Source organism: Schistocerca nitens, chromosome 7, assembly GCF_023898315.1.
Source record: "Schistocerca nitens isolate TAMUIC-IGC-003100 chromosome 7, iqSchNite1.1, whole genome shotgun sequence".
Taxonomy (NCBI): Eukaryota; Metazoa; Arthropoda; class Insecta; order Orthoptera; family Acrididae; genus Schistocerca; species Schistocerca nitens.
Window position 1 is genome coordinate 400,220,641 of NC_064620.1, and position 26,178 is coordinate 400,246,818.

A 26,178-nucleotide genomic window follows, 5' to 3' on the forward strand; every position below is an offset into this window, starting at 1 on the left:
TTCTTTCTTTCTAATGTTCTTTTCCTTATATTTGCCCTAGCCCTTAACTCCTTTTTGTCTGTGGATATTTGCGTTAGAATAGGGAATTCTACCATATCTGCAATCACATTGTGTGGTTCTTGGCCAAACATCAATTCGCAAGGCGCAAAACCAGTTGCATCATGCCTTAAGTTGTTAATTACATTCTCAAAATACTTCATGTGCTCTGCCCAACTTGAGTGTTACCGAGCACAATAAGTCCTGCAAAGCCTATCCAATTCTCTCATAATACGTTCACTCATATTTCCTTGGGGGAAATACGCAGATATTTTCAGATGTTTCACTCCGGCCTTATCCAGACATTCTTTAAATCTATTAGAAGTAAATTGAGGCCCATTGTCTGACAGAAAATTCTTCGGAACGCGAAGAAATCTTTTTCCAACTTTTCTACCAACGTTTTTGCATTTGCTCTTTTAATTGGGTATAGATTAACATATTTACTAAATCCATCCACGACAGCAAAAACATGGGTGCACCCACCTCTCGAAGCAGGAAGAGGCCCAAACAAATCAGAAGCCAGTAATTCTAGGGTTTCAGTTGGCTCTACTGAATGCATATCCCCTTGTATTCTGGTGTTAGCAGCACGGACTTTCTGGCACACTACACTAGATGCTAGACGCTTGGCAACACGGCGGTACATGTTGTCAAACACAACCTCCTCTTTTAATTTGGCAATGCACTTCATTGCACCGTAGTGCCCATACCTCAGGTGTACATAGTCGATGAGTAAGTCTACATGTTGTGAGGGAAAGCACAGCTTCCACTCTGGAACTCCCACATTTTTCCTTCTAAACAGAATACCTTTATGCAGACAATAGTATTGCGAAACCTTAGGATAGTTCGCATTTCCTAAACAGCTCTTCACTAATTTCAGCTGGTCATCTGCATTCTGCTCACGTCTGAAGTTCTTAATCACCCTCTTTAATGCGCTTTCTTCCTTTACTTCGTGCAACGCAAACATTCGTACTTCACTTAAGTCAGTTGCAATAATTCCCGCGTCATCACATAGCTCCACACTTATACATAACCCATCAGCTACCAGATTGTCTTTCTCTTGAATATATCTAACCTCAAGGTCAAACTGCTGGAGATACAATGACCATCTTACCAAACGAGCATTCCTCAACTTACACGTCTTTAAAAAGGTCAACGCCTTATGGTCACTCTAAGCAATTATCTTGTGACCTAATAGATACTGCTCAAATTTCTGTACCCCAAATACACTCCTGGAAATTGAAATAAGAGCACCATGAATTCATGGTCCCAGGAAGGGGAAACTTTATTGACACATTCCTGGGGTCAGATACATCACATGATCACACTGACAGAACCACAGGCACATAGACACAGGCAACAGAGCATGCACAATGTCGGCACTAGTACAGTGTATATCCACCTTTCGCAGCAATGCAGGCTGCTATTCTCCCATGGAGACGATCGTAGAGATGCTGGATGTAGTCCTGTGGAACGGCTTGCCATGCCATTTCCACCTGGCGCCTCAGTTGGACCAGCGTTCGTGCTGGACGTGCAGACCGCGTTAGACGACGCTTCATCCAGTCCCAAACATGCTCAATGGGGGACAGATCCGGAGATCTTGCTGGCCAGGGTAGTTGACTTACACCTTCTAGAGCACGTTGGGTGGCACGGGATACATGCGGACGTGCATTGTCCTGTTGGAACAGCAAGTTCCCTTGCCGGTCTAGGAATGGTAGAACGATGGGTTCGATGACGGTTTGGATGTACCGTGCACTATTCAGTGTCCCCTCGACGATTACCAGTGGTGTACGGCCAGTGTAGGAGATCGCTCCCCACACCATGATGCCGGGTGTTGCCCTGTGTGCCTCGGTCGTATGCAGTCCTGATTGTGGCGCTCACCTGCACGGCGCCAAACACGCATACGACCATCATTGGCACCAAGGCAGAAGCGACTCTCATCGCTGAAGACGACACGTCTCCATTTGTCCCTCCATTCACGCCTGTCGCGACACCACTGGAGGCGGGCTGCACGATGTTGGGGCGTGAGCGGAAGACGGCCTAACGGTGTGCGGGACCGTAGCCCAGCTTCATGGAGACGGTTGCGAATGGTCCTCGCCGATACCCCAGGAGCAACAGTGTCCCTAATTTGCTGGGAAGTGGCGGTGCGGTCCCCTACGGCACTGCGTAGGATCCTACGGTCTTGGCGTGCATCCGTGCGTCGCTGCGGTCCGGTCCCAGGTCGACGGGCACGTGCACCTTCCGCCGACCACTGGCGACAACATCGATGTACTGTGGAGACCTCACGCCCCACGTGTTGAGCAATTCGGCGGTACGTCCACCCGGCCTCCCGCATGCCCACTATACGCCCTCGCTCAAAGTCCGTCAACTGCACATACGGTTCACGTCCACGCTGTCGCGGCATGCTACCAGTGTTAAAGACTGCGATGGAGCTCCGTATGCCACGGCAAACTGGCTGACACTGACGGCGGCGGTGCACAAATGCTGCGCAGCTAGCGCCATTCGACGGCCAACACCGCGGTTCCTGGTGTGTCCGCTGTGCCGTGCGTGTGATCATTGCTTGTACAGCCCTCTCGCAGTGTCCGGAGCAAGTATGGTGGGTCTGACACACCGGTGTCAATGTGTTCTTTTTTCCATTTCCAGGAGTGTACAATTTCCAATGCTTCCAGTTCTGAGATGCCATAATTTCTCTCTGCTGCCTGTGAAGATTGACTTGCGAAAGCTATAGTCTTGTGCACATCTTGTTCGTTCTCTATTTGTACTTGGAGTATCTCCTCAGCTATACCATAGCCACTCGCATCAACAGACATACAGAATGGTTTTTCAAAGTCGGGATGATGTAAAATAGGACTATTAATTAAAGATTGTTTAAGCACTTCGAACGCCTGTTGGCATTCTGCTGTCCAAACCCAAGTGGTATTCTTTTTCAGCAGGAGGTGAAGACAGGGTGCATTAAAAGCTTGATCACTAACAAAACGGCTATAGAAGCCGAAAAGACCGAACATCGATCTCAACTACTTCTTGTTTCTGGGAGCCTCAAATTTTTCAATGTCTGCTAGCTTGCCTGGGTCAGGCAGAATACCTTTTCCACTTATCATATATCCCAAGAAACATATTTCATCTTTAACACACTCTGTCTTTTCAATCTTTAGTTTCATGCCACCTCTCTCAATAGCCTCTAACACTTGCTCTAATAAAACTATGTGTTCTTCCCAGGTAGGAGTTGCTACTAACAGATCATCTACGTAGACTTATTTTATTACTTAAGGCTGGTCCTAAAACATGGCACATCACACGTACGAAGGTACAAACAAAGTCCGAAAGGTACCACACAGTATTGGTAACAAAGTCCTTCGAACAAGAAAGCTGTGTACTTCCTTGAACTTTCCGCCAGTGGCAAATTCCAATATCCACACGTGATGTCCATAGAGGTTAAGAATTTTACTCCCCGGAAATTTTGCAATAACTCGTCTATGTTCTGCGGTCTATCACTTTCCCTAACCACTAATTCATTCAAACATCGAGCGTCCAGGACCAATCTGACACTCCTTTCTCTTTTTCGTACAACAAGAGGATTATTGTACTCACTGACCGCTTTTTCAATCACATTCCACTCTAGCATTCTCTGTATCTCCTTTCGAACTGCTTCCTTCCTAGTTACATGTATTTGGTAAGGCTTCCTGAAAAACACTTGGCCAGGTTTCACCTTTAATTGACATTGAAAACCTTTGACCACACCAGGTCGATTTGAAAATACCTTATGATGCCTTTTTAAAACCTGTCTTAGTTCTTCCTTCTGATTAGCTGTAATTTTATCGATTTCCTGCAATTTAGCTTCTATTTTGTCCAAAATAATTGCTTCTTCTTCTTCTTCTTCTGTGTTTAGCTTACTTTTACTAAGATTAACACCTTCATCCCAATATCTCCTATTTTTCCGAACTCGTATGGGCAGCTCCCAAGTTTCATCTTTAGTTACTACATGTTTATCAATAAAAGGTACCGTAATTACTCCGGTTATCGGCAAGACCAATTTTAACCGGCTTCTTTCAAAGTCAACAACACTCTGATATTTCGAAAAGAAATCTATGCCAATTAAAACCCCAATACTGAGATTGTTTACAATTAAGCATGGATGATCAATTAAATTACCATTAATATCAAAGGGCAGTAAAGTTTCTTGCTTTACCGATTTTGACACCTTGCCAGTAGCACCCATTATTCTTAGTCCTGATACCCTCATTACTGTAAGCTTGTCTTTACCAGGTAATGCATCAAAGAAGGACTGAGGTATCGCACTCACCTCACTTCCACTGTCTAAGAGACAAAGTACATTGATATCCAACATATTCACTATTATTATAGGGTGGCTTATTCTAGGTTGTACAGGTGGTTCCTCAGACTCATCCAATACTTCCTTTTGGATTTGTCTCCAACTAAAGTGATCGACATTGTCTTCATTACACTTAGGTCAAAGTGTGTAGGGGTTTCCTGAACTACATTTTCAGCTGCCTTTTCCAGTCGGTCTATTAATTTCAAATCGAAACACCGCATGACTTCATTACATTTGCTGGCCGCGGTGGCCATTCGGTTCTAGGCGCTGCAGTCCGGAACCGCGGGACTGCTACAGTCGCAGGTTCGAATCCTGCCTCGGGCATGGATGTGTGTGATGTCCTTAGGTTAGTTAGGTTAAAGTAGTTCTAAGTTCTAGGGGACTGATGACCTAAGACGTTAAGTCCCATAGTGCTCAGAGCCATTTGAACAATTTTTTTCATTACATTTAGTTTGCTGAACATGACCCAAATTACTGTAGTCTGAGCGATTCTTCGCCTCCAGACCAAGCATAACACTAGTTACAGCTAAACCACTTTCACTATTATCGTCGTGTTCCTTCTCCAGTGACAACTGGTCACAGCTACTGGGTTCATCGACCCCCAACAGGCTATCCTCTACATTCTCACTTACCTCCTGTCCTAAATCTATTAGTACAGTATCAACATCCTGCACAGGCACTTTAGATAAGAGCACATCATCCTCATCTACATATAAGCATGAATTTCTTCTGCTTCTTCACCTGACAATTCAATATTTTGTAGCTCTTCTCTACCGTTGCACTGCTGCGCCTTCTCTTTCTCTTCCCACTTAGAAAGCGTCTCTAACACGGTATCTATCAAATACTGTGAGTGATCTAATATTTCTGTTGTATCCTTAGATGCTACCGACACTTCATCCACATGTTCGGTTTGAGTATTCTGATCTGTCTTACCAATTATTGTAATTACTGGCTTAGGAAAAGTAACCGCCTGGTGAGCGCCAGTATCCTCATAGACGGGAACTAGTTTTCCAGCCTCTGCCTACTACTGTTACCTTTATTTGCATTATAGTTAACTGGCACAGCATTGCTTTCAACACTGTTGTTTACTTGCACATTTTTGTTAGGAACAAAATTACTATCATTTGGATACCATTGTTGGTTCTGGTAATTATTTCTCCAATTCCTACCTTTCTTAGGATGGCGAACACCTACTGTTCTGATGTTTATATTGCCATTCTGCTCGTTCTTAAAATTACTACTAGTGTTATTAGCATTTCTGTTATTACGTGCTTGCTCCTCATTGGCAGTCACATGCTCTACACGTTCCAAATATTCATTAAAACGATCCAGATTGTCTCTAGGGTCAGATATAATTCTAGTTTCCCAATACCATGGCAGTTTGGCTTCAAGACCTAGTATTATCATTTCAGGTTTTAGCTTTTCGGCCAAATGTGACAAACGTGAGATCCATGACTTGGCAAACTCTTTAATAGATTTTTTGCCTGCATTGAAGCGTTTTCCACTCCAAAATTCTCCCAACACTTCATTTTGCTTATTGCTAGACCAATACTCATTAATGAAAGCTGTTTTTAATTCCACTAATGTTTTACACTTCAACATAACATCAGCTGATCAACGCATGGCGTCACCCGCTAGATGGCTTCTAATAAACGAGATTTTCTCTCGTTCAGACCAAGTTGGTGGAATCACATCTTCAAAATCGTTCCAGAATTCTAGCAGGTGGATATTTTTATCTGGATCGAACCGCAAGAACTCCCGACACCCGATAAAAGCGGCGTTTGCAGCTACAACTTGTTGCATACTACCATTACCAGAAGTTAGTGAAGCTTCTTTACTGTCAATGTTAACAATGTTAGCACTAATATTTCCTACTCTCATTTCAACATTATCTACTCTTTGCACAATATGAGTAGTATCAGTTTTGATTGCGTCTACTTCTGCTTGACATATGTTTACTTTTATATTAACATCTTTAAACCTATCTGAGCACAGTTCAGATTCCGCCTCGATCTTTTCTGTTAACTCGTGCTCCAGCTTTGCATTTTCCATTTGGAAGTATTTGCGAATCTCATCAACTTTGGATTTTACTGTTTTATACATTTCAGATAACTGTTGAGCAACCTTTTTCTTAATATCCTTATGGTTGTAATCAATTTTATAATTTAAACTGTCCAGATCCTCTTTCAACTTATTGCAGCCAGTCTTGAAGGAAGTTTCTAATTCAGCTTTATTGGATTCTAATTTATTGTCCATTGCCTCAAACAGTTTATTAAAATTGGTTTGGCTGGCCACAATCCTGTTATTTACCTCAATTATATCAGATTTTAACTCAGCTGTCATTTTAGCATTACTGGCTGACATTTTTGCGTTACTGGCAGCTATTGCTTGTAATATTAAATTTAAATCAATAGCCCCAGTATCTTTGGGTTGCGCACTAGCTGGCTTTTTATCACACTCAGGTGACGAAAAACTAGCTCCAACACTAGAATCATCAAAACTAAATGAAACTTCTAATTGATCAGTCATATCTAACTTCTTTTTAAACTGTACCATCTCTGGTGACTGTTTAATTTTTAATTCATCAGAGAAACTATCACCCAATAACTTAACACTTTCTGATTTCTGCTTTACTACAGGGGTCTCTACTATTGAATCGTTGCCCTTTTTCACACTACTGTCAGGAGACACTAGTTCGGATTTCACTTTAACATTACTATTTTCATGCATATTTACACTTGAACCGTTGTCTGGATTTACAGTTCCTTCAACAGACATAGGTCCTGATTTAGGTTTAACTTCTGTTTCTTTTTGCGGTTCCATCGCCGACAGTCTTTTAGTGCAGGTTAGCAAAAGTTTTAACAGCTTTTCACTTAACTTAGTTCCTTCTGCACGACGTATGGCGTTGCCGGCGCAGCGTACCAGGATTACTGATGTGACGCGGCACATTGAACTACAGACGGCACCTCGACAACTGCTGTGTTGTGGGCGTAGCCCGCAAAAGCAGACGTGACTCCGATCGCTCCGACAGATATCTGTGGTGCGGAGAGACTGACTTCTCGCGATGCCAGCAGTGCAGCTAGACTCAGCGCCAGCTCCATCAATCCAGATGCATTGTTAATCCAATTGCGTCGTCCACATGCACACGTAACACACTCTATCACTGTTCCATTGCTCAGCTGCGTCTCGTATTACACTTCCGAATCCGAATATTTAAAAATCACTTTCACTTTTATTCAGTTTGTTTTCCGGCCAATTAGCAACATATGTGGGGCGGCGGGTGGAATAGTAGAATAAATGTTTTGTATTTATGCTGTTTGCCGTTCTCAACACTGGCTCTCTAACTACAATATTGGCAACTAGAAAGTGATTAGCAAAACGTGAAGCCTGTAATTAGAATTCCTAGTGCCCACTTCATCTGAGAAATACATTTATAGCTACAGCTTATAGCTCTGTGGAATTAGGAGATTGTCTGGGATTCATAATCAAAAACCATTCTCTCTAAAATGTTCACTGTATTCTGAAAGTCCCAGACCAAAAAGAATCCACACAATCCAACCACCAGAGCAGTTCAGAGTCTAATGCGCTGATGCCACTGTAACTGTTCAAATTAATTGTTTAAGTGAATGCTCGCCATAATTTGATGATAATGTTCATCAAACGCCACGCTAATAATGATAGAATGTCTGTCCTGCGGCGGCACGTGAAAATACAACATACGCAAACTAAAGATAGTTCATTAACGTCATCCCAGAATTAGCACTTCACTCGAAAACGATTTCATGGTTACGCATATTCCGAGTAACTTATTACTGCCTCTGAGGCTGTTTATATCAACGATACCGACGTGACGCGACTCCCGGCACAGGTGGTGCGCTAATCAGCGTCTGAAGAGAACTGGGGCCTTACTGTTCTCACACAGCATTCTTACATATAAAGCCACGGTGCGGGAACCCCTGATGAAATCTGCTCTCCTGACTAGCCGCTGGGCTAGTAATGCACCACTTTAAGTTATTGAATAAATCATTGCTTCCTTTGCTGATGGCCGATGAAGCTCTCAATTTAAATGTGCAATCAGCACAAAGGTAAGTAATCATAATAAAAGTCTGACATGGCTAAGTCAAATATTTTGGGCGAGAGAATTAATTTAATTACACTACACGCAGTAGACAAGCTCTGAACTTGCTCTTTGGAGATACGCTATAGCTGTAGTTTTATAGTTATTCTGTTGAACCTTCTCACATTTTTATGATTATAGTGGATCTCCCTTCTACTTAAATTTAAACATCCTAGCTTTATTTATTTGCCTACTTAATCTATCTTGCTTCCTTAATTTCTAAGACAAAAACCAGAAAATCGTGAATTTCAAATAAAATTTTAATTTGTGATATCCAGAATACTGTTTCTACAAAATTATTATGCAAAATGAATCTAAATATAATTTTTTAAGTTTCTTGCTCTTTTCTGTTGCGCCAATGATTTTTACAGAAAAACATCCAAATTTCGAAAATGGTTGAAGTTATTGAACTGATATCCAACACATATTGATTTTCTATTACTCCCGACATGCTAGAAACGTTTCAGGTTATTTACTTCATTTTAAAGTATTGCGCAATATTTATGATGTCAGAGCTAGTTACAGCGGACTAGGCTGGCACACAATGGAAAGACTGATGTGAATTTTATAAGGCATGAGTAGGCTGCTTCCCTACATGTTCCACAGCCACCTCCAGTTTCACTTGGCTATTTCCCAATTTACCAATATTAGCTTGACACTGCTGTTTTATTTTTACCACGTCTTCAATCCGTTGGTTTTGGTGTGTTTAAATTTGCAATCTTCCTACCAATTCAGTTTTGACACCCTCAACCTCTTCCTCAGCTTTTCCAATTATCTCTGCCTTCATATCGTTTATTTCTTCTTGGAGTTGATCTACCTTCACCTGCAGCTTGTCATCTCTCTCCTTAAGAGCTATTCTCATCTTTTCCTGGAATTCCTGCAGTCCGTTCCTTAAGGTTTCTTGGGACATCTCTGCTATAGTTTCCTTTCTTGATTTCTTCATTTCCTTTATTTCTTCGTTTTCTTTCCTCATCTCTTCATTTCCTTTCTTCAGTTCATCATTTCCTTTGGATATCTCTTCTAAATGCTTGTTGATTCCTTGGAGCATCTGTGATTCTCCATCCTCTAGACTCAGTTCCTTTCTAATTGGTTTTACAGGTGTCTCAGGGTAAGTGGTTGAATGACCCAATGGGCTATCCATTGACATTCCACTACCACCGATTCCTGACTCATCCTTTTCCTCCTTCCCTATCTCCATTTTTCTAACTACCTCCTTCACAACCATTTCTTTCAATTCAGGATCCATTTTCAACTATGCACTGACAAGAAAAATAAAATAATCTACTAGTAACCCAAACACTCACTAATTAGCTAAAAAATAAACAATACTTCACTGTATTAGGTTAATCCATGTTGACAAAAGAGACCTGTCCATTGAACACCATAAATTACAGAAGCCTACTCAGATCAAACATCAATGACTGCATTTAAAACAAACATACACACAACTTAAAAGACATATAAACATGTAATTTACAATAAATAATGCAAATGAGACACTATTCTGTGCTGTACAGTATCAAAACACACGCATATTAGCATACCATGCTTCAGAGGAAATTCGCAAAGAAATGTTAAAAAGTTTTGTTTTTATATTTTCTGCAATTGACAAACTTAATTTGAAGCTCCTTCTGCGCTCTGAAGATAGTGCAATACTAATTAGTCTCGCGCCAGCAAATCGTCCTCACTCACCCCTCGACGCTCGTCAAAGTCGCGATGTTTCGACGTTTGAAGTCGCGTTACTGGTCGTGTTGGCGTTAGCTCCTCCGGCGCGACGGCTGTCAGGCAAAGCGTCTTTGTAGTTGGTGTGGTGCCGTGTGCACTGCTTACGTTCGCGACGAATCGCGCTGACGTAGTCTTGTAGTTCGGTGGTTGGCAACGGGATGGAGCTGCTATCACGTATTTCGCTGATCGGCGGGTATGTGGCGCAGACGTCGTATACTTCGGGGGTTCGCCACTAGATGCCGAGCTCCGCGTCGTCGTTGATTCTACTTCAGCCACTTGGCTCCGCTCTACTCACCGGTCAGTGTGGTACACCTCCACTATGCAAATCCTTGTTATCGCGGCGTGTGGAACTGCTTCACTGCTTCAACTGCTTTGGCTAGCCGCTCACAGTCTGGGTGGCGTCATCCAACAATTACGCCACAGTCAACACTCGCAAACGAGGAACAGTTTATGGGTCCACATCAAATTAAGAGATTTACACCGTGCAAAAGATAATTTCTGATACAAAGTCACTTGAGAACATGCTCCTGATACTTTCGTTACGGAAGTTTGGCTGGTTCACTCGAGATTATGTGCATACGCGCCTTTTCTTTAAATATGAATTTTACAGTAATTCACGTAGGATTTCGCGTCCATACTTCAATACATTGTTTATTAACACTGCTTTTGTCACTTAAACTCGTAAAAACAAATTGTTTACTGTATCTCAGTCACTTTTGTACTGTATTGTCTAAAAATGTGCTTCATTCCCGCGATTTTTAATTTCACCATAAATGTATGTTACAGTTTCTAGTTTGAATACTATAATTTTAATCACGTAACGACTATACCGGATTACTCTTGCACTAAAATCGTCCGATAATTGCAATGTCTTTCCACTGAAACCAAAAATGGTGCTTAGTAAACCATTGTTCGGATCCGAAGATTGCACTGTCCTAGGCACGGGAGCCAAGATGAAACACCCACGTTATGGTCCTTTATTGGGTTTTGTGTGATTTACCGAAGCCACCAAACAGTTAATTATTATATTTATATGACTGTGTGCTTAATGGATGAAAGGCCATTGGTTTTTCTGCTGTGGTTTCGGGGGAATTTCAACCGAGTGTGGCTGTTCTGAGACGTAATAGTTAATGATTGAAAGTTTGTCTATTGTTAAAGACCATAAAGTTTGCGATGTACAAACTGATATGTATTTTCTACTAACACACAAATTCTGAGGCAGTTGCTACCTTCGCCTTACATCTCTAATTACGGTTATATCTTTTATTGGTTGCCGATTTTAAGTACTTTGTCACACACAACGATGATGGTTAACATTCACAACAATCCTCACTGCAATCCATAGTAGTTGTTGGCCGACGCGGTTGATGCGAAACACGTAATTCGGCAGTTGTCACTTTGGTTTCATATCACTCGTGAATCGGTATCGATGAGGGTCCACACCACGATGATCAGGGGGACGCGCTCATTTGTCATACTCCAGTGAATTTACCGTTTACTACTCACTCGACCACCATTCTTGCCCGTCTCTCCAGTAATACTGCACACTCGACACTAGTCTCACTGCCTCTTGCAGTGCTCGACAATCGACTCCTGTCTGCTATCGACGTGGGTGTCGGATACTAGCATCTATGTTCGCGCGATCTCGGATCCCTTATATGCTGGGTGCGTGCTTGATACCAGTGCAAACGCATTGTTCTGCATAAACGACTAGTATGCAAGCTGTTTCCTCAATTGTCTCCTCCCGAAGTGTTCGGTGTTTAAGATATTCTCCTTAAACACAAGCAGGTGACAATACCTAAGATACGAGGTTTACGACCAATGTGTATAGAAACCTTTTTTCTTTATCTGATGCCTATTGTATCCTCAGCAAATGTTAGAACCATTTTTGTGGACACTGATAGTTTGCCTACGTTCGTCCGAATGTTTATTAAATATGTGAAACTGAAGTAAACTGATCAACCGAACTTTGTGATTTTTGTTAACAAGGTTTCCCCTTTATTTATTAGACATGTATACATATTTATGTATTATACATATCAAAAACATACATCACCTATGTGCGTCTGAGTTCATATTCGACCAATGTTTATAAAGTAAATCGGTCAAGTACTTTTCCAGAAATTTGATAACAATGTTACACAACGACTTGTATTAATATGACAGTATCAGCTGACCAACCAGGCATTACCCTGTTATTCATTTTGCCAATTTTCTATTAGAAACGAAAACAAAAGGTGACTATGTAGTGTAACATTTAAAAAATTTCATTTCCATGTATTCATGAAAACACCTTTCAAATTATGAAAGAATCGTGCAAAGAAATATGCGTCACGTGCAAATGTACAAGTGTAGTATCCCGGAAAGTATCTGAACGCTGGGCGCATTTGCTTCGCGTGTTTGTAACGAGATTTTATAAAAGTCTTCATGGAAACGCATCTTCATAGATCTGTAGACGGCTACTGTTTTCGCCCACAACCGTTTGCACTTCGTAGTTGGAAGCTGTCAAAAAAGCTACCAGACAACTTCGTTCGTGATGCGGCACTTTTCTCTCGCATCTCAGTCTTTATATTTCTTGAGCTATGTGTCCTACAATGATATATTTCTGTAGATACATTCAGCGGCATATGTGGAAATTGTCTGCCAAATGTGTTACGAATAGAGTTAATGGGAAAGAAGTAATAAATTTCAACACCAAGCATGATGCGGCAGTTTTTCAAGCACCTCAGTGTGTATGACATATTTCCTGAACTGTGGTAGGTTGCTGGTTCCTATCCCACAGCGAAAGTTGCATCACGTTAAGAGATATGTGTACTGTGTTTGGTTGGAATCCGTGGAGTGGTTTAGGAGGAGATGTCGGACATACGCACACGCACATGTACACACGTACATACACACACGGACATACATCCATTTTTATAATATGCATGGATAGATAATAAGCTTGTACGTCCCAGAGGGGATTACACGGCCAATTAAAATTTAGAATCTATGTTAGGATTACTCGTATTTCCTTCATTTAATTAGAAAGATTTCTACTGAGACATTTTGGAAATCTTAATAGTCGTGTTGTGCGCCAGGTCAAATGGTTACTCGAGAACATGGTGTGCAGTACTTCTGTTATCCTTTTCTTATTTCGTCATGTAAAGGAAGCCATATTTGTTACTCCATTCGAAGACGTAATCTCCGTATACAGTTATTTCCGAAGTGGGTAACCCTGCATTTATCTGTAATTAGACAGGTCTATCACGCCTGCCACGTAAGCAGTATGTCATCAGTCTCATTAGGGAGTTCCAGATTACACCTTACTTCTGTTTTCTTGGAACAGATTAATTGATCCTTTCGCGTCAGCAAGATGCGTGGGAAGCATCCCGGAACACCGACTCTCTCACGAGCGTATATATATGGAAGCTAGAGAAGAGGAGAATCTTTCAGTGTGAACATAGCGTCAGAATAGCGTGTGCTCAAATAGCGTTCACTTAGGATCACTAGCACATCTCTCGCTTCTTTTTTGTAAACGGCGATTATCTGTACCGTACTTCGCAGTGAGCATTCAGCTATTAATATGAAGTGTAATAGGTGATTGGAAAATATTTCGTATCTGATGATCAAGATAGTTGAGGAGTATGTAACACCTAATCGTTCGCTTCACAGATCGCAGGAGCCATCACACCATTCAGAGTTCGTATTCACTATTCTCACGAGTTGCTGGACGTGTGCTTCTGTTTTTCAGTCCCACATTTATTTTCAATGAATATACTTGTACTGTTTTTGTACTCCAGTTATATCGTGTTTCCACGCTTTTTCGCTTGGTCTAAGAGACGGTTTCCAGTGAAAAACACAAGTGATATTTCCACTGATCTCGTGTTTTATAATACCTGTACTTGAATGCAAGATTAATAAGTGCGTCTAGAAACAACCTAGGCAGTTCTTTCACATTTCGAGGTAAACAGGTTGCAACTATGTTTACAAATGTAAACATTGTTTGATGAACGATTCGAAGGAGACCTAATTTTCTCAGAAAGCTTCCATCAAGCTGATGTATGGTTATTCATAAAATATAAAATTTGGTTAGAGATCTTGTGAATTTACTCTTACAGTTGAAACCACGAAAAGGAATCCTTGACCCTGTAGGAGACCCTCATTGCACTTTCTCAGTTATCAGTAAGCAATTTATTAGAGGATTCCCCAATCTGTGCACAAGTGTAGTGTTATATACCTGCTCTGCTGGCTACTATTTCAATTCCGTGACAACTATAAAAACTTCGACCTTTTGTGACTGATATAGCTTCCTATGTAGAGGTAATGCCACCGATGAATGTAGAGTGGAAAATCTGCTTCAGCGTGTCGGTAAGCAGGAGCTGTCTTCTGGAGGCGATATGTAAGAAGCTTGAAATAGTGTGGCAGAAAATATTAGACGGTGCAGTCAACAGCAAGCTATCGTTGTTGGAGTAACTTTTGGTACAAGGCTGTACCTACCAGTCGCAGGTAAATTCTGTAGTGTGATTGAGCAGAAACAAGAAGACAGACTTTCTGCAATTGAATTTATGGCAGAGTGATTTTAATGCCACCATATAATGCAACCACAGTTTCTCATTAAAGTTATCCCGGGGAGCTTTAAAAGAACGACTAATTTAAAACTAACAAGTTATTCCAATATTTTAGGTGAGGCATTGAATTGCCAATTTCAATGAAATTTATGAAATATTTGTGATCAGTATGAAACGACAAAATTGTCACTGCGTATGAGAAAGAAGCAACGAGTGAGAGAGGCTCTGTAAAGACGTAAAATAACACCTATCGAGATACAAAAGGTAGTTTAACTAGAGATTAGGAACTAGATAACTAGCTACGTACTCAGTGACCACGCCAAGCTCCTAAGATTATCAGCACTGAGCCTTTGTTGGTAAAACTAGAAGGTAGAATACAATGTTCAAGCTCTCCTTTATTTTATATTGCATGTTAGACATCCTTATATAAAACTTCGTGGCCGTGATTCAGTTACTTGTGAGTAAATGAATATCGCATTTCATTCGTGTCTAATATCACCTGGTTATCAAATGTGCAGTTAACGACTACTGCTACTTTTGTGTATGTAAATTCTTAGTTTCATATCTGTGTAAAGTATGTCTCGGTAAATCAGGCAGATGACGTCTGCAGCTCTGTAGCATCGCATGACAAAGATTTACGAGAGGTTGCTAGTTCCGACGTCTTTAATTCAGTTTGTTGTTCTTGACTGGTGGAACATTAGGTTAGAAGGTAACTGAAGGTTAACCGCATTGATACCACTGTCAGCAAACTGCAGCAAGTCATACTACAGAAGGGTATGGTGGAGTGAGTAGATCTCGACGCAGCCGAGAAGCCGTCTGCACGGGACTTGCACCTGTGTCTGTGTGCTCTGCACGAGACTGGAGTAGCAGGTGCTGAATATGACGTCACAGCAGGTGCAATGGGCGGGATGGCCGGTGCTTGTGGTGCTGGCGGCGCTGTTCTGGCCGCTGTGGCGGTGGTGGTGGGGGCGGCAGCGGCTGCGGCAGCTGGCGGCGCGCATCCCGGGGCCCGAACCATGGCCTCTGGTGGGCAACGCGCCGCTCTTCTGCAGGAATCCCCAGCGCGCCTTCCAGACGGTGCTGGCGCTCATAGAGCAATACGGACCCACCGTCCGTGTCTGGATCGGCTCCAAACTCTACATCGTCGTCACTGACCCTCAGGTAAGCGTAGTCGCTGGAACTATGGGCCACACCGAAAGATCTTAATGCTCGATAGGGCCAAATTCCTTTTCTCGACGACAAATGTGTCTTATTCTGTCAATATTTCACCCGGATATCAGAAGTATGTGGTAGTCAACAACTCTTGTCCGAGAAAGGTGGGCCGGCCAGGGTGGCCGAGCGGTTCTAGGCGCTACAGTCAGGAACCGCGAGACCGCTACGATCGCAGGTTCGTATCCTGCCTCGGGCATTAATGTGTGTGATGTCCTTAGGTTAGTTAGGTTTAAGTAGTTCTAAGTGTAGGGGACTGATGACCTCAGATGTCAAGTCCCATAGTACTCAGAACCATTTGAACCATTTTGAACGGAACTGATTTACGCTGAAATAAAACAGTCCCAGTTTTGGTCACCAGCTGGAAATCTGTCGCTGTTAATTCAATGAAGTACGTACATAAATGTTTCCATTTGTAATGGATTAAGAATGGGACATGGGTAAAAAGATCAAACAAGTGAGAAAGGCCTATCTTGATTTTATTGTTGACCGCCATTTACACAGATTATTCAGTACGAGCACCAGAGACGTCGACGAGATGCAGCATCCTTAATAGGATGTGATGAACAATATTTTTTTTTCAATTGATGGTGGAAAGATATAGCAACCAGTGATAAATATATTGAACAGAGAGTCTAGGCTGCAAAATACGCTTCATTATTTTATATTTTTCCAATAACGTATTCCGCCTTGTTTAAGGTATCTGCAGATTGGCTGGCACAAAAGATACGTTCATACAACCGTTGTCAATATTTTAAGCACATTGCGTGGTGTCCTGAGGGAAAATAATGTTGAGTACTCGGGAAACCACGTTCAAAATGCATAAAACAGACAAGTGCAACTGCCTACTAAGGTCTTTTGTGCATTTTAAAACGTGACTTCCAATGCACTCAACACTATTTTGTATCAGGACATCACGTAATTTGCTTAAAACATTGATGACGGTTATTTCCTGCTAAGACATTTGTATGGGTGCCAGCCTATATCTTCAGCACCCGTTATGCCAGTATATATGAAGATACCTTTGTAAGAGGTCTATGACTAAGGGATTTATTGCTAGCGCACTCGAGCGGATGTAACTTCGATGGATTGCTCACGAGCTGCCTGCGATATTTAAGCTACAATAGAATCGCAGACCAAAGAGCAGTGTTGACTGCAGTAAGAATTGTGTAGTAGTAGTAGTAGCTCACAGTCGGGCGGTTGGGTCAGGCTGCTCGTAGAGACCAGTTGTCGAGTTGTATAGCTCACAAAGAGCACTTGTGTCCTGGAATACGGAGAATGCAGTCCAGTAGTGGTGTTTTGTAGCTGAGAGTAGCGGTAGAGTTATGGAATTACCAAGGCCATTCGTGGAGCACGATGGTGGTGCCTGAGCGATGTAGTATAAGGTAAAAGCAAAATATTATTGTTCTTTATTGCCCCGCGCATACGTAAATTACCACAACTGATTTTTGTACTATTGTTATATCAAAGTCCCAAGTAAATGTTTTCAAAAATCTTTCAATAATCATCTTTCTCATAGAGATAAAAAAAATTGTAAGAGGTCCGTGACTAAGAAATTTCTTGCTAGCGCACTCTAGCAGATGTAACTTCGATGAATCAGACCGCGTAGCGCTGTACACGGATCCATTTTATTACAAAAAGCCAGGTGCGAAAACATGTTTTTCAGGGGTCATATATAGTACTCTGTTGATCAGACATGTCAGGTGTTTTTGGCAGCCCTTGGCCTAGCGAGTATTTGTTTACCAATACAGGGTCAAAATTTAAACATTATACACCTCCTTAAAGGCAGACAAAAATAAAGTAAATCTGTTTCTTCTTTTGCACTAGGTGTAATTTATGATGGATCCTATGCGGTTTATAGAAGCATCACTTATTCGTGGGTTGTTCCTGATAAAACCGGAAAACCATGATTTTTACTACGAAAATTACCAACTGCGAGGAAGGCCACTTTACAATTTGTATTCGTAGCGTAAAGACAAAACTTTTATTATGTTCTCATAAGATTACATTCTTCGGGAACTTCGAAAATTTTTTTTGATATCATTATCGCATGCGGAGAGCCAGAGGTTCAAAGTTACTGTACATACGCACCTAAAATGTGCAATGACGTAAAGAACACATGGAAAGGGTTTAGAGCCATTGCAGATGTTCCGAGGTCAAAAGTTTTTAGGTGCATTTTTCACCAACAAAACTTTATGACGAACCTTTTCATTACAATGGGCACTTTATTCCTATACATATATGCCCAAAGTGGTACTGCAGTCACAAAAATGAGCTGTAAAAGATCTCAACAAGACTGAAAATAACTTACAATGATTGTTAAAATTATGTAAAATGAAAAGTCTTTACATTCAGTAAAATGTTTGTTATAACAGTTTTACTCTTTTAAGGTAAGTCAAAATCCGGTATTTTTCAACGAATTGCTATCGCGGGGCAAAGTATCCAGAAAAAATGTAAAGTGAACGATTTCATGTTAATCTGATGTATTTCACACACTTATTTGTTGTTTATGTGTGTCGAAATATATAAATATGTCGAAGTATATAACTGAATTGTCAAAACTTAACTAACCTATAGAATTTGCTACAAGCGAGCAGCACACCTTGTGTAGCAGCGGAAAGAGGTAACCAGCGGAAAGATATTCTTGTTGGATCACGAAAAAAAAAATGCTCTTCTTTAACAGTGGGGGAACCAAAGACCTCAATCCTCATTCCGCTTTCCTCAGTAAAAATTAAGGGATGCGAACATATCTACGGTTTTTGTTGAAAAAGAGTAACAGTGACGGAGGAAGAGAGAGGACGCAGTGCTAGTGGGATAGAAGGGAGGACCTAGTGATGGGAAGGAGAGAGTAGTAGTGTAGGAGAAAGAGAAATGGATAAAGGGAATTGCAGTGGGCGCCAAAGGTAGAGCAGACAGTGAAACTAAAAAGTACATGAGTAGAGGCCATATAGGCCTATAGGCCTGGAGGGGTCTGGCCTTCCCAGACAGGCGAACTTTAACTCGACGGTATAAGGGAGGGCACATTTTTGACCTAAATTTTAAACTCGTGTTTATAGAGGCCAAAATAAGCTGAACCTTCCAGCATTTTTGAGCTACCGAGGGACGATGGAGACAGTGACAGTGGGAAAGAATGACAAAAGGGAAGCGCGGCTGCTACGGTCACAGGTTCGAATCCTGCCTCGGGCATGGATGTGTGTGATGTCCTTAGGTTAGTTAGGTTTAAGTAGTTCTAAGTTCTAGGGGACTGATGACCAGAGATGTTAAGTCCCATAGTGCTCAGAGCCATTTGAACCATTTTTGAACAAAAGAGAAAGTATAAGAGAGATTGGAGACCGTGGATGTGCGATGTTCTATAAATGAATGGCAGAAAACGGAAACAGTGTGAGACATGTACAGACGAAAAGAGCCAGTGAGGTGCTGAGTATGAATGCGTAACTACAATCAGAGACTGGGTAAAACGATGTAGAATACTGTCCGTCAACAGAGTGCGAATATATTCGCATGGCAAGATATTTTTGGTGAGGAAAGCGACATGAGGATTGAGGTAGCTGGTTACCCATTTACCTGTCAGGGCCTTTCAAATGGAAAAATATTCACCTCTCCTGTGCTCCGACAGGAGCATTTTTCCGCTTGTCGCCAGCGACTGACTTCGGCAGGATGTGGCTGACATGAAGAAACTTGTTGACTCCTTGCCGATATGAGATCGTTGTCATCGCTAGAGTCGGTATTACTCAGTACTAGATCAGTGTCTCCCGGCAGTGACTGACATTTTCCTCTCGTGTTTACGTTATGTATCGGGTACTTATAATTAAAATAGTCGCCCACGAAGGTCCAGTATGAGCTGTAATTATCGCGTGACAGCGAAACTTCGTAGACATGCTAATGCGTTAATGTGGGACCGATAAGTTCCAATTGTGTCCATCGGTGAAATTCTGGTGCTGTGCAATGTTTTTGTGACGTTATGACATCCGCGCTGTCATTTAAGCCGTTAAGTGAGTGAACAGCGTGGCCATTGAGAAGAGACACCGATGCGCTGTTCGTGAAACAGTTTTATGTGAACGACTGCAATGACAGTGTTACATTGAGGGAGTATCGGCGTCTGAAAGCCCTGAGCGGAGGCCCGTCTTCATTAAAAGGGTTAAATGGTTTAAATACGATAGTAATAACTTTCCAAAACACGCGTGAGGTTGGTGTGGCAGGGCAATATTCTATGGAGGCACATTTTGCAGTAAATTCTGAACCGATCAGTTCCAATTGTGTCCATCGCTGCAATTATGGCGCTATACACTGTTTTTATGACGTTAGGGCATCCTCACGGTCATTTGACAAGACATAACGTGAGTGAACATGAGAACTGCCGAATTTGGGGTACTGTTAATCTGAACATTGTGCACGAAAAGTAATAACATTCATCGTTTATGAATGCTTAATTCATAAGCATCTTTATTCTCGATCCGTTCTTTTTTGAAGAAAATACTCCCAGAGGGCCTGGCATGTGCATAGTGACGTCTAAGCGTTACTGCGATCTCCTTGTACAGCTCGTGAATCCTGCTTTGGAAGAGTTCACTTGTGTGGAACCAATTTCTTTGTGGAAGTTGGGGCAGCACCTCATGTTGCTCTTCGGGTGAAAGATCTGCTTACGGCAATCTTTCATGAACGTGTTATTTCCAGAGTTTTTCGGACGCATAGCCTACAAGACTTATCTGAATCCATGTGACTCTCGGCTCTGGAGATACCTAAAAGAATGCTTTTACCAGTAACACGTTCGGCCTATACCTGCTCTGAAGTAAAGTATACAGGAACATGTTGCTCAGATTCCATCGGAACTGCTGCGGGCAACTATTGATCATTTTTGAATAGATAAACCGGCTTGGCCCCAAAATAGCCTTTATTATTTTATGTTTTGGCAGTAATGCATTTTGCCTTGTTTAAGGTGTAAGAGGTCCATGATTAAGGAATTTATTCGTGGCGCACTCGAGCAGATGTAACTTCGATGGATTACTCACGCGCTGCCGGCGATAATTAAGCTACAATAGGATCGCAGGCAGCGCGTGTGCAGTTCATCGAAGTTACATCTTCTCGAGTGCGCTAGCAAGAAATTTCTTAGTCACGGACCTCTTACAATTTTTTTTATCTCTACGAGAAAGATTATTGAAAGATTTTTGAAAACATTTACTTGGGACTTGGATATAACAATAGTACACAAATCAGATGTGGTAATTTACGTATGCGCGGGGCAATAAAGAACAATGATATTTTGCTTTTACCTTATACTACATCGCTCAGGCACCACCATCGTGCTCCACGAATGGCCTTGGTAATTCCATAACTCTACTGCTACTCTCAAGCTACAAAACACCACTACTGGACTGCACTCTCCGTATTCCAGGACACAAGTGCTCTTTTTGAGCTATACAACTCGACAACTGGTCTCTGACCCAACCGCCCGACTGTGAGCTACTACTACTACTACTACTACTACTACACAATTCTTACTGCAGTCAACACTGCTCTTTGGTCTGCGATTCTATTGTAGCTTAAATATCGCAGGCAGCTCGTGAGCAATCCATCGAAGTTACATCCGCTCGAGTGCGCTAGCAATAAATCCCTTAGTCATAGACCTCTTACAAAGGTATCTTCATATATACTGGCATAACGGGTGTTGAACATACAGGCTGGCACCCATACAAATGTCTTAGCAGGAAAAAACCGTCATCAATGTTTTAAGCAAATTACGTGATGTCCTGATACAAAATAGTGTTGAGTGCATTGGAAGTCACGTTTTAAAATGCACAAAAGACCTTAGTAGGCAGTTGCACTTGTGTGTTTTATGCATTTTGAACGTGGTTTCCCGAGTGCTCAACATTATTTTCCCTCAAGACACCACGCAATGTGCTTAAAATATTGACAACGGTGTTTGCCAGTTAAGAGATTTGTATGAACGTATCTTTTGTGCCAGCCAATCTGCAGATACCTTAAACAAGGCGGAATACGTTATTGGAAAAATATAAAATAATGAAGCGTATTTTGCAGCCTAGACTCTCTGTTCAATATATTTATCACTGGTTGCTATATCTTTCCACCATCAATTGAAAAAAAAATATTGTTCGTCACATCCTATTAAGGATGCTGCATCTCGTCGACGTCTCCGGTGCTCGTACTGAATAAGCTGTGTAAATGGCGGTCAACAATATTTTATGGATATTGACATATATTTCACTCACTGTTCGAATTAGTCCCATATAATTTCAAATATCGGGTGGTTTAGATGGCCATCCAAAGTGCTATTGAGTGCATGAGTATTCGTCATTTCAGCATTTATCATCTACTAGCCAATTTTCGTTTGTTTTACTGACTAAACACATGTACCTTGTAGCATATCTGTATTTACCCGATCAAATATTCTCTCGATAGCTGCACCTCCATCGAATCTGGCTGAGAAATGAGAGGTTGAAAATAGGCTAGTGTCAATAATAGTCTACACCAGATTTGCAGTTCAAACACTTTTTAGCATTTCAAACACTTATTTTTCCCTTAGATGTTGAATGAACCATTATTTATCGCCAGTTCGAGTCTAATTTACTTAAATTATGCACAGACAAACCGACAGCCACATACTACACTCGACTGATGACCTATAATGTGCTTCTTCATGTGCAGTGACCTTACACTGAAGTATCTGTACACAAAAGTTTAATTGTGGTGGATAAATATTTAACGCAGCCACATAATTGTACTCTTGTGACACTGTGTTTCAGATCCAAATTTCAAATAGGTACAAACACTACGCCCTCACCTAATTAATACTGCTCACAGCCTAATCTGGCTCACAGCAAGTATGATAGAAGTTTGACACAGTTCATAATAATAATTACACACTCTCTGTCCAAATAATCATTCAGTACAGTCCCTGGATTATCAAACAAACTCCCACAAACAAAATTTCGATAAAAGTCCGGTACACTTTGACTTGAAATTTGTGCTACATTGTCTGCTGTACATTTCCTCGTTTTGGAGGACATAGGTCTTTCTCCTCTCAAACTCACCACAGTCTGACCTAAAATGGCTCCCGACAAGCTACTTTTATATGTTTACGACAGTTAAAATTAAAGTTAGCTGTTGTTGCTTACTACACTACTGGCCATTAAAATTGCTACACCACGAAGATGACGTGCTACAGACGCGAAATTTAACCGACAAGAAGAAGATTCTGTGACATGCAAATGATTAGCTTTTCAGAGCATTTACACAAGGTTGGCACCGGTGGAAATACCTACAACGTGTGGCCGGCCGCGGTGGTCTCGCGGTTCTAGGCGCGCAGTCCGGAACCGTGCGACTGCTACGGTCGCAGGTTCGAATCCTGCCTCGGGCATGGCTGTGTGTGATGTCCTTAGGTTGGTTAGGTTTAAGTAGTTCTAAGTTCTAGGGGACTGATGACCACAGCAGTTGAGTCCCATAGTGCTCAGAGCCATTTGAACCATTTTTTGAACCTACAACGTGCTGACATGAGGAAAGTTCCCAACCGATCTCTCATACACTAACAGTAGTTGACCGGCGGTGCCTGGTAAAACGTTGTGATGCCTCGTGAAAGGAGGAGAATTGCATACCATCACGCTTCCGACTTTGATGAAAGTCGGATTGTAGCCTGTCGCGATTACGGTTTATCTTATCGCGACATTGCTGCTCGCTATTGTTGAGATCGAATGACTGTTAGCAGAATATGGAATCGGTGGGTTCAGGAGGGTAATACGGAACGCCGTGCTGAATCCCAACGGCCTCGTATCACTAGCAGTCGAGATGACAGGCACCTTATCCGCATGGCTGTAACGGATCGTGCAGCCACATCTCGATCCCGGAGTCAACAGGTGGGGACGTTTGCAAGACAACAACCATCTGCACCAACAGTTCGACGACGTTTGCAGCAGCATGGACTATCAGCTCTGAGACCATGGTTGCGGTTACCCTTGACGATGCATCACAGTCAGGGGCGCCTGCAATAGTGTACTCAACGACGAACCTGGGTGCACAAATGGCAAAACGTCATTTTTTGGGATGAATCCAGGTTCTGTTTACAGCATCATGATGGTCGAATCCGTGTTTGGAGACATCGCGGTGAACGCGATGAATCAATAAGCCACAAATGAAACTTTTCTGTTTCTTGACGATGTTTCACTATACGTGTCTAAATGTTTCTTACAAATTTAAACTAAATCGGAAAGGTAGACTTTGGGACTTTGATTATAATGTTTCTTCTTTACAGGATATGAATTAAAATACATGGCGAATAACTTAAAACTTGCACCGCAAATATTGCGCCAAATTAGAACGTCAGTGACGTTTTTGCTGACTTCTAGTGTGAGTCGCTTACGAGATATCGTTTTTAAAAGTTCCCACATCGACATTTGTAAAATACGCGTGGTAGCGTACACTGAACAACAAAATACGTGTGTAAACTAGTTTTGTGGATACTCATTAGTAAAGACACTACTGACCATCACAAGGTGTGTTAGAAATGAGCACCGGCAACGGCAATACACGCTTTCAGTGTGGTATGCAACAACTGCCGCACATGTGCTGGCTTTTCAACGGAGATGTCCGAGTAGGATGCAGTAATATGTCGTTGCATATCGTCGGGTGTAGTTGGTATGTGCCTGTAGACAGCGTCCCCCGCTTTCCCCGTAGAAAAGAGTCTATGCGCGTCAAATACGGAGAATGGGAGTATACTGCCTTAATGCCCATGTACAGATGTTAACACGATTCTCATAATAATTTCGATGCAGCTCTTGCTGGGGAGAGATGTGATATGAATAGAATCTAAGTCGAAGGAGAACCTGTAAGTGACTTGCGTGACCCATGCTACTTCCTCGTGGGATCAAGTGGAAGCTATCGTGCGGATCAGCTGCCACAGCAGCAATAACATTAATTTCCCCCACTTGTGTCCTCACTTATTTCCTTCTGTTACGTTGTCTAGGTGTCACAAAACTATTATCACGTACCTGATTGAATGGGTTGATAAATAATTGTCGAGACGGTTGACGTCTATTGGGGTATCTTGTCGCATACACCTAACAACTACTACATTCTTCCTACACCCTACAGCTCGAGCATGTAGGCATTTTCTGCATTGCTAAAACCCAAGGCCCATTCACGACGTACTGCTTGGACTATTACACACTAACTCGCTAGCAAGTCGCGATGCACTGAAGGCACACACAAGCACACTGGTAGGAAACATAACGTCGTACCTACCTACTACCCTGGTTGAATGGCACAAATAAGTGATGGAGTGGAAACTTTTCAAAATACGGTATCTCACAAACGACTCGCACTAATGCCACAACAAACACCACTGCCATTCTAATTTACTCTGTTAAGCTGTTAATGTCAATAAGTATTGTTGCATTTGGTATAGGGTGTGTTTGCACAAAAGTACACCTAACTATTATTACAGTCTGTTTATCGGCTAACAATAAGAGCCCCTGACCAACCCATTCTTTGAAAACTCCACATCTGTAGCACATTTCCGCAAATATTTGAGGTGCAATCCTTAGCTGATTCACTCTGTATACATATATTACAGAACTGGGTCCCAATACCCTCCATATTAGAAATCAACGTTGCGTCAAAATTTCAAAGCAATCTGTGAAGAACTTTCGGAGATTTGAGATTTTGAAGAAACGAACATTACGTTTGTACTAATATAGAAATTGTGAATGTTGCTACTAGCAAATATCCGAAATTTTTTACCAAATGTTTTGAAATCTATACGCAACATTGCATTTAAACAAACGTGTGTCTTTGTATACTTTTGTGTTAGCAGAAGAGCCAACACCGTGTTACGAGTGGAGGCCGAAATGCACGCGTTTTAGCTCACGCAGGCTGGCGTGAAGATGGAAGAACTATACTGACGTGAGGTCTGGAACATGACAAGGAATTAGAAATCAGAAAGAGGATGTAATTAGTTTGATACTTAACTTTAATCCATTAATGATGAACGTCGCTCTTGACGGTACATGATTCACAATGTTATCTGTTTCAGCATCCATTCTAATTACTGAAATATGGCGCCTTGCTAGGTCGTAGCAAATGACGTAGCTGAAGGCTATGCTAAACTGTCGTCTTTGCAAATGAGAGCGTATGTAGACAGTGAACCATCGCTAGCAAAGTCGGCTGTACCACTGGGGCGAGTGCTAGGGACTCTCTCTCGACTAGAC

General features: G+C 41.8%; 1 protein-coding gene across 1 annotated transcript in view; it reads left to right on the top strand.

Annotated features, from left to right (window-relative positions):
* Positions 1-13,655: 13,655 nt before the first annotated feature.
* The window catches only part of LOC126195659 (cytochrome P450 4g15-like), a gene marked incomplete at its 3' end in the record, with an annotated part of 55,388 nt that continues 42,865 nt past the window's right edge, over positions 13,656-26,178 (top strand). Inside the window, exon 1 of the mRNA XM_049934284.1 lies at positions 13,656-15,916. Within this exon, the coding sequence (XP_049790241.1) occupies positions 15,635-15,916 (282 nt within the window). The remainder of the gene's footprint in view (positions 15,917-26,178) is intronic.